General features: G+C 36.5%; 1 protein-coding gene across 5 annotated transcripts in view; it reads right to left on the bottom strand.

Moving 5' to 3' along the window:
* Window positions 1–416: 416 nt before the first annotated feature.
* PANK1 (pantothenate kinase 1) overlaps window positions 417–9,343 on the bottom strand; it is a 28,799-nt gene continuing 19,872 nt past the window's right edge. For 4 of the 5 annotated variants that reach the window (XM_050899373.1, XM_050899375.1, XM_050899374.1 and 1 more), the window contains exons 4-7: window positions 7,997–8,173; window positions 7,466–7,589; window positions 2,581–2,706; window positions 417–1,952 (exon numbers count right to left, since the gene is read on the bottom strand). In XM_050899373.1, coding sequence (XP_050755330.1) covers window positions 1,896–1,952; window positions 2,581–2,706; window positions 7,466–7,589; window positions 7,997–8,173 — 484 coding nt within the window. In that variant the 3' untranslated portion in view covers window positions 417–1,895. The remainder of the gene's footprint in view (window positions 1,953–2,580; window positions 2,707–7,465; window positions 7,590–7,996; window positions 8,174–9,343) is intronic. The other variant, XM_050899377.1, reaches the window with a different exon arrangement.

The raw sequence follows: 9,343 nt of genomic DNA, 5'->3' as shown, positions 1-9,343 counted from the left end.
CTACTGTTTATCATAAGAAGTGCAGTTACCTCTTCACATTCTGAAGTCTTCCTTAAAAAAATCCAACATACAAACCAATCTTTAGTTGCAGGCAAAACTTAGCAAATAAGCTTAATGAAAGTTTCATTTTGTTCATGAAAAATTAGAGGCACTGAGCAGAACTATCCCCGCTTATCTCAAGCTCAATATTACATGAAATATCAACCTACAACATGCTAATTGTCTCATGTTGTAGTTTACAGTCTATGAAAAAGTCAACTTCAAGCAGGCAAAAAACTTCAAAGACCAAAGCAATGCAACAAAGAGTAAAAAACCATCAAGAACCAAAGAATCATCATGGAAATAACTAGACATATGTGTCACAAAACAGTGCTATGTATTTCACATAACTGATTTTAAGAAATGAATTCCACAGATACATTAAAACCGTCAAAACAGTAGTGGTCTTTATTTCCATCAGACAAGTTAACACTTCAGTTAATATGAATTTATTTCAACACTTGGGAGATATGGAAATTAATGACTATTACAAAAGTGAAATAAACCCCCTTCCAAAAATATATTGGATAATACATGTGTCTGAATTTTATACTGTCCCTCTGATGAGCCCTTTACATTATGTGACATCAAATACAGTTTTGCAAGACAAAATAATTTATGGACTGGTTTTCAGCCTCTGATTTGTCAGCCCTCATGGTGTTTATGAAAACATGCTACGCAGCAACCTACATACATAAATTTCAAAGGGGTCTCAATTCAACTGGGGGAAAAAAAACAAATCTAGAGAGGTCCACAAATCCAAAAAGGTAGAGAATACTGTATTGGAATAAACACTCAAATCTTAGTGTCCTGGAGGGAAAGTTAACATTAGCTTAAAACCAGAAAATACGTTAGTATTTTCTAATTTTAGAAACTGGGCTTTGAAATAACGCAGTTATCAGTTGTTTTCGATTAAGAACAAGTTAAAAATTGCAGACTACAGAGAAGTCTTCAAATAAATGAAAACAAATCTCTTCCTTTTGTCATCTAATGCCAAGTATGTACCATATAAATAACATCTGTACTACAAAACTCTTCATATAGATCAGAGATTTTCAACAGAAACAGGATTTCATTTTAGTGTCAAACCAATAATTAAAATTTTAGTTCACATCTTGTTTAAAATTTTTAATATAGAGGAAAATTAGTCCTGCAAAACCAGTTACCAGTCTGTTCCTGTTGCAAGTCATGACTACTGAAAAATTACAATCTTAAACCCCCTGCCCCTGCCAAGTTTTCTCGCAGTCTTGCCAAGAAACCTATGTAGTCACAGAAAGCTTGTAAATTTTTTTTTTTTTGGGGGGGGACGGGACGGGACAGGGGGATGTTAAATAAAAAAGTGTCTCATCTAATGAGGAAAGGAAAGGCAAAAAAATCAGTGACTAGTTTTCACAGTAAAATGCATCAGCTTTGTAGTTTCATTTGAAACCAAGAACAAATCATGAAACGTCATGAAAATAAGATAAAAAATCTCCTAGAGTGATTACTAAATGAAGTTAAAATTACCACACTAATCAGTAAACCCCAGAAGAAAAGCAGATGCCTCATATCACAGGTCCTACATTAAACCGTATCCACTTTTTAAAATAAATCCATAAAATCTGTATGTTTGGCCACTTTGCACATTTTTCCCCTAAAAAATACAGTGTACAGAAAAAAAAGATCTCGTTATTCCCAGTATGAATTCTGAAGTATAAGCTCAAAACCCAGAAGTTAAAGATCAGCTAAAAGGATTTTAAATTATTTACAAATCCAGCAGGTAGAACTACCATAATGGCTTCATTTCCATCCTTGTAGTGGCTTTCACTCTTATCCAGCAGCATCTGCAGTAGGAATCTCTTCAGACAGCTTCATCACTAATCATCTGTCATTTTAAGCAATTCTAGAAGAGCCCCAACAGCTCCAAAATAACCCTTTAAACAAGGCAAAAGCAAAACAAAACCAATCAAATTCCAAAATAAGACATAAGCATGTAAAGTCTTCAGTTCTGTTAGGGCAGTTAAAAGATCTTTCTTATAAGATCAGCCCTGCTGTGCCAAGTATTTGCTGTATCTGAATTATGATTTAATATGATCTTGTTTAGGTCCAAGAAAGGGCTTTATACCAGGAGCAATCTTACACAGTTCTCCAAAATTGTCAAAAAAGAAGAAATTACAGAACCACTATAATGATGCTGTATTGAGGCAAGGCAGTTTCCATTACGAACACATCCATCTGACAGTCACCTCAAAGTTAGGCTTACAAAAATTAATTCTAGTTGAGGTTTATATACCAGACCACACAAATGAACACTGGTGGTACTAGGGTCAGAAAGCAGAAATAAGATGTGCAACGTTTAGCAACAAATACAACAAGATTAGTGATCAAGCCAGGGAGTTAACAAGGGGTATTCTCAAATGAATTTGTAATTAAATAATGTTTATGCAGAACTTAGTTTGCGCATTCACTTCAAAGCAATGGCATTGAAATTCTCCCTCAACTTCACCAAGAACCACAAGATTTTTGTACTTACAAATAAAAGTTCAACATGTATTTCCTTACCTCATGTTCCAAAAACAGAGCTTTCAGCTGTCCCTTGGACCAATAATCCATAGCATATGCTAGCACCTTCATAGAAATCATATTAATTCTGAGAAAGTTGCCAACAAATACCACCTTGTCGATGTTCTGTAAAATTGAAAAGCAGACCAGCAAAAATTATATTCAGCTACATTATTTGCCTCATTCAACATGTACTTCTGCCTCCACTATAAAGTTAAATGGGAATTTTGGGTTACATTTAAATTCTCCGGACTGAAGCGTCAAAAAAATAATTGCAGTTACTGACCACTAAGTAGAGATGTTGCAAGAAAAACAACAACAAATAAGTTTTATTCCAAAGAAAGTGAGAGGCTGATATCACAGATGGTGAATATTTGCTTAAAACCCCAGGACCTTCCCAACATGAACAGGATTGTGTGTTTTGTTGTTTTGGGGTTTTTTTTAAATTGTATATGACCTGGCTGCACGAAGACATCTTTTCCCCCTGCTTATTAAATGAAGCAACTTCCCAGAGATCACTATGATTATTAAATCCAGATGGAGAATCCCTGAAAGGTATCTGAGAAGGATTACATTAGAGATGGGAAGAAGCATCTTTCATTATCTATTAACTGGACTGTGGTTCCATTTTCAAAAAGCAAGCAAAACACGGCCAACATGATACTTGACATGTATTGCATTCCTTTGTTTCAAAGCTCACTTGAAAGCTCAGTTTTCATACAGAAGCTTAAGATCTTTGAACAATCAGCACTATGCTGTCAGTGAGAAAGCCACACACTGTCCTTACTTGTGTGCACATCAGTGCCCGTAAGCAACAGTTCTAGTGCTTAAACAATGCCCATAACTATCCTACCAAGTCCAGTTTTGCCTGTTATGCACAAAAATGCACTTGCATTTTGAACTGGTGTACCATGTGATGTTCACCATACACTACAACTGGTCCAGAAGATTCAGCAGGAGACCGAACCCTGGAGACAAAAGCTTTTACAGGAGTCTTGAAGGAGCCCTAGAAATGTATCTTCAAGAGTCCTCTGCTGAAAATTACCAGCAAAAATCTGCATAGAGGCTAGAATTACCAAGTGTTACCTCCACTAGATTCACACAGCTCTATAAAGCCCAATGCTTGGTTCTGCAGCAATTACTTTGCTACAGACCTCAGTTTTGTTGTGTCCAGTACTATGCATGTGACATACCACAGAGAACATCCTCACCTGAATACTCAGTATTGGAGAGTGCTGATACCCAGATACAATAATTCATTTATCGAGTCTCTGATGACTGAGTTACATGTCTGATTGTCCTCAAACTAGACACATCAACACAAACTTTATTTAAATAATTCAGGTTCATAGTCATTTATCCCCTTGGACTCTGCAGTCACATCAGCATGCATTCATACTTGTTCCGAGGAACTTCTATGGCTGAAAATAAGAACTTCTCAAATTTCAAAAGGCTGCTACTAAACATGGCAAAGAGCACTTTGCATCCTCTGACAAGGCAGTTTTGTCTCTGAAGTAATTTCTGACAAAGGAGGGACAAACGTAACTGATTAATTTCCTGTAATGCAATACCATCAAATTGATTAGAATCTAATTTGAATTTCATTTTCATGACATTATTTTTTTGCTGAATATACACACGAAGCTACTGTTACCAGAAATTCAAGCAATACCTAACACCAAGTATGAAAATTACTGAAAATTTTAAATCTAAAAATACTAGTCATATCTACTAGAATAGCAGAGTGTACATCAGCATGCAAATTTCATATCAATTTTATTTTCCAACATTCCTTGCCTTGACAAGGTTAAAAATTATGTTAAAGATGTAAAGTTTCCTAGATTTTTGAACCGAACTAAAAACAGCTTTAGCATTTTTCAGGAGTCGGAAAAATGAAGAAATGCTACTTTTATCTCTTAAGGGAGTCTTGCCAATTTAAAAGTAAGTTGTTCACTGCTGAAATATTCAAAGCTGAAAGACAGAGGTCTTAAACTGATGAAGGGATGGTGATGAAATGCTTACTTAAGCTAACCAAATTACAAGATCCTGGAAAAGACAGGCACTCTTTCACTCTGTGGGGTCTTGCTAAATTGTTCAACTATCCTGCAGTAGAAAGCTATAGTATAGCTTCAATATAGTATATACACATATTTGCCAATATAATTGAATAGGGGAATCTATATCAAAGATGCAATTAGAAAAAACCTGCACATATTTTTGCAAGAAGCTTCATTCAGATGCAGCTTACACGCTCTGCTAGTAAGAAAAGTATAAACCAGGGAGATTGGTTTCCTTTATGCAGCTCTGCTGTGCCTAGGACAGACTGTTTCAAATGATGTGTAGCCAAATGGTTCCAGACTATGGAATTTTTCTACCCCGCTGCCAACTTTGTGCAAGCAAACTTTGCTTTGAAGTTCAGCAGACAGAATATTTCATTTATTCCCCAGCCTCATTTTTTCCTGCACATATGCAAGTCATTTTCAACACAATATTAAAGCTGCAATCATTGAAAAAAAAACTTATCAAAACTCATGCTTCAGGGCATAAATTGATTTTGTCAAAGAACCTAAAGTGAGCTTCACCATAACCCGAATCTAATACACACAATCTCCACAAAAGAATATATCATATTCAACTGGTTTTTAAGCTCTTATTTGGGCATTTCATTCATCAAGCTTGGTGAGAGTCAGAGCCGTATCTCCCAAAGGCAATTTAGGTGTCTAGATTATTTAGCAGAATGATAGCATTACATTTTTTTTTCCCCCTGAGAGCAAGCTATCTGGAGATTAGCTTACTTGCAATGATATAGCATGTTTGAATTTTTTTTTTTAATGGTATGTAAAGCTACTAAATGAAGTTTTCATTCTCGAAAGCTACAAAATAATTTAGTTCAAGTGTTGGAGACATTCTACTTTGACAGTGTCTGTGAAATAAAGAATACTGTACACATCAATCCACATTCCTCCACAAAATTCTATGGAACATGTCCAGTTTTTAAGTAAGCCTGCCCACAAAACATAGATGTTAGGAACTTTTTCACAATGACTCAGAAGCATTAGTTTCCTTAGTAGCCTATTTCCTCCTCTGAATGCATCGCATGTGGTTCCCTGCTGCAACTCTCCATGCTTTGATAGCCCTGTACAATGCTGCTTGAACTCCATGCCACAAGGCAACACTGTAAAGAAGCTGAAAGCAAAGAGAACAGTGAAAGAGAATCATCCTGACTGAAAGAGTCAAATTGCCAAAAAAAAAAAAAGTCTGTAGCCACTTTTCACAAAGAAAGGTTATCAGTGGCATTTGATAGGGGCATACACTAAAACTTGTGCTGTTCAACATATTTTAAAAGTGCTCTAGAGAGGGATATTAGCAACAAACATAACATTTATTGGCATACAAAGTTATTCAGGAGAGTCAGAATAAAGAATGAACAGCATAACGATGCTGAAAAGACTTCACCCAGTGACTGAGGAATAAAATGGCAGGTGAAGTTTAAATTAAAAACTGAAATGACACAAATGGAAGGGGGAAGAGACAGAGACACTTCAGTATTCAGACACAATGATAGGCTCCAAATTAGCCACCACCACTCAAGAAAGACTGTGGAGGGACTGCGGATGGTTTCTTAAAAAATATGAGCTCCATGCTCACAAAAATAAAGTACCAAGAACTGTTAGTAAAGGAACTCAGAACACGAACTTATCAATATGCCATCACATAAATTCATTGTGCAACCATGCTCTGAATACTGCATGAAGATCTTATCATTCGATCTCAAAATTAGAACTATAAAAAGATTAAAAAGACAAACAGTGGAAAGAGAGACACAGAGTGTCTTCTGTAGGAGAGGAAACTAAGTATTAGGACTTTCTGTCTTGGAAAGATCAAGAGGTAGATGTGGTAAAGGTTTATTAAAAAAAACAAAACCCAACAAAAGCACTAGTGATGAATTATTTGCTATTTCTCATAAAGCAAAAAGCTAGATAGGACCCAATAAAGTAATCAGATGGCAGTTTGGTGAGTTTTTTTGTTTTGTTGGGATTTTTTTGGGCTGTGCGGGCGTGTTGTTGATTAAAAAAATAAAAAAGAAGCACTTTCTTCTAACCACAGGATGCTACGGAGCTAAAAACATCTATGTATTAAAAAAAGATTAGATAAATTCATTGAGAGCAGATAAAAGAGATTAGTTACCACATAATAGTAAAGGATGCAATTTGCAGCTCAAAATAAGTGCCTAAGTGTTTGGGGTTTTGTTTTTGGTTTGTTTTTTTTTTTAAACTGCTGGAAGCTGGAAAGGTATATGAATGGAACAATCCATCCATAGTTATCATGCCTAAAGAAAAGAATGTAACAAGCATCTGATAGGAGTTTAAGGCAGGATAACAAACTGTATTTTTCTTCTCTCTGATCCAGTGCAATGGATCTTATATCTGTCAAAACATTTAACACAATACACAATTCGAACCCATCATGCTATGGAAACAAGCCAAGCAAAATACTATTTTAAAAAAAGAGTCTGTCATGGTATAGTAAGATCTGTTAACAACTACAAGGTAATGGAGAGTATTAATTTGGATTACAAAGGCATTAATATCTATGTATTGCAGCTTGAGAGCAACTGAACAGCTCTACGTATCAATGGTTCAAGATCTTTACAGTCAACTTTTCTCCCCCCTTCCCTACCTTTGAAGCTCAAAGTACCTTACACTTTGCATCAAAGCATACACATAACACAAATCACAAGAGTTAGGACACCACATTAAATATATGTATATTTACCAAGGCCAGTTACACACCTACTATACCAGCAATTTACATTTTTGTATTCTGATAATCTTACTATGTTGTTTCTGAAGTTTTTAAGCTCATAGTAAATATGCTATCTTACCTCATTCAATGCACACATGCGAGCAATAGAGCCTATGTTGTTGGTGATGGTGACCAAAGTAGCTCTGGCCAAGTCCTCTTTACTGATGGAATCTCTCTTTTCTTTACTCATCATATGACCAAAGCTGTGTGAGGAAGATTATTCCTTTTAATATGAGTTATTTAGGAGTGCTAAAAGCCCTTAGAAATTGTATCATTTAATAAGCTTTGCTTGGATTGATATCCATTGATTTGAGACAGATTTGAAATGTGAAAAGGGATCTCATTGGAAAGGCAGAACAATGAGCAAAGACACTTCTTCTAAAATAACTAATTTAAATGGAAGCAAACAACATCAAGCATTGCTTAAACCTGTTTAAAAAAAAAAGAAAGAGTGAGAAGTAGGTGAGAGATCTAAGGACAAACCACATGATACATTCAGAGTGACATTTCCACATGGACATAGTGCATAGTCCAGGGATTACGCACTCAGTTCAGCATGCACAGTAAGTTTCCCAAGGAACTCCTTAAAAACAGCTCACTTAACACGTACCTTGAGGCTACAGCAGACCCTTGAAGGCCAAACCGCTCATAGTCTCCTCCATAGATATCTTTCACCAGCTTATCCACATTGGTGCTGTCTCCTTTTGCAGCCATTTCTAGTGCTTCTTCAAACGTTTCACAGCCAGTCAGCAGACAGCACAGGCCCAGGAACGTTCCTCCTCCAAGACTAGAAAAGCACAGTTCCTTCAGACCAGCAGCTTGAACCAGCTTTTACCACAGCTCTTCAGACTCGTGTTTTCAACACGGTCTACAGAGCTACCAACTGTATCTTGCAACTCTTCCCTCAGAGGAGTGAAGACAGACACCCTAAATTGAGTTTCTATTTAACATGGATGTCATCCAGCATGGTTAACTGAAATACTCTTAAGTCCTTAATATTTAAATAGCAGAAACGATGCTAAATAAAGGGTTAGCTGAGAATAAAGTCCAATCCAACACCGCAGATGTCAGTTTGCTATTTGTAGCACTCTAGCAAGTTTTCCTTGTGCAAGAATAATTAGCCAGCAGATCACTTAAGGCAGTGATGAAAGAATAAACAGCGATCAAAGTTAAATATCTATGCAGTGGCAGGCAGCCAAGACAGATCTTGTCCCCCTAGCCAGTGGTAAGAAGCAGTCTTGTTGGTTCCTGTTCAAAGCAAGGCTAGCATCAGCCCTGAATGTCTCAGCCCTCCAGAGAACTCTGAGCAAGGAGCAGTCACTTTAATATCTTGCACGGGCTCAAGTACAATATTTACTGACTACATAAATTTAGCAGGGAGTATTTGATTGTGCATAACAGGTTGCCAACTCATTTCATTAAAATTCTACTTTGGACTCTTCAGTCTTAACAGACATGAAACTTCAACTTACTAACCTCTACATCCTTCCTCATTCTTTCTTAACCCTTGAGAAAGTTAGCTTATTTGCACTGATTGCAGTCACACCAACTGGAGCCACTGTAAACAAGAGGATCAGTGAGACACCACACTTGCACTTCACAAAAAAGCACAGGAAGTCAGATAGGAACACCATTCAGTCAGTGCTTTTGGATTATTAGGCAAGTTTTTCAGAACACATCTAGTAACACTGTAATATATTCAGTATCTGAATAGTAGGAAGCTCTGCGCACCAGCCACAAGACAGTATTGATTTCATCATCTATAACAAGTTAGCAACCCACCGCAGTCATGTTTTTCCTTTCATAGTGGAAAGGATCAGAAGCACATCTACAGATATCAAAAGGGCTATGCTTGAAAAACAACCAGAATTGCAAAAAAACCAATACCTCTTCCATTCAACTTCTGTTCATCTGTATTGTATGCAGAAAAATGGCTACCATTGTGGTAAAGATATGC

Source organism: Gymnogyps californianus, chromosome 6 (assembly GCF_018139145.2).
Source record: "Gymnogyps californianus isolate 813 chromosome 6, ASM1813914v2, whole genome shotgun sequence".
Classification (NCBI taxonomy): domain Eukaryota; kingdom Metazoa; phylum Chordata; class Aves; order Accipitriformes; family Cathartidae; genus Gymnogyps; species Gymnogyps californianus.
This window is presented reverse-complemented; position numbering and strand designations above follow the sequence as displayed.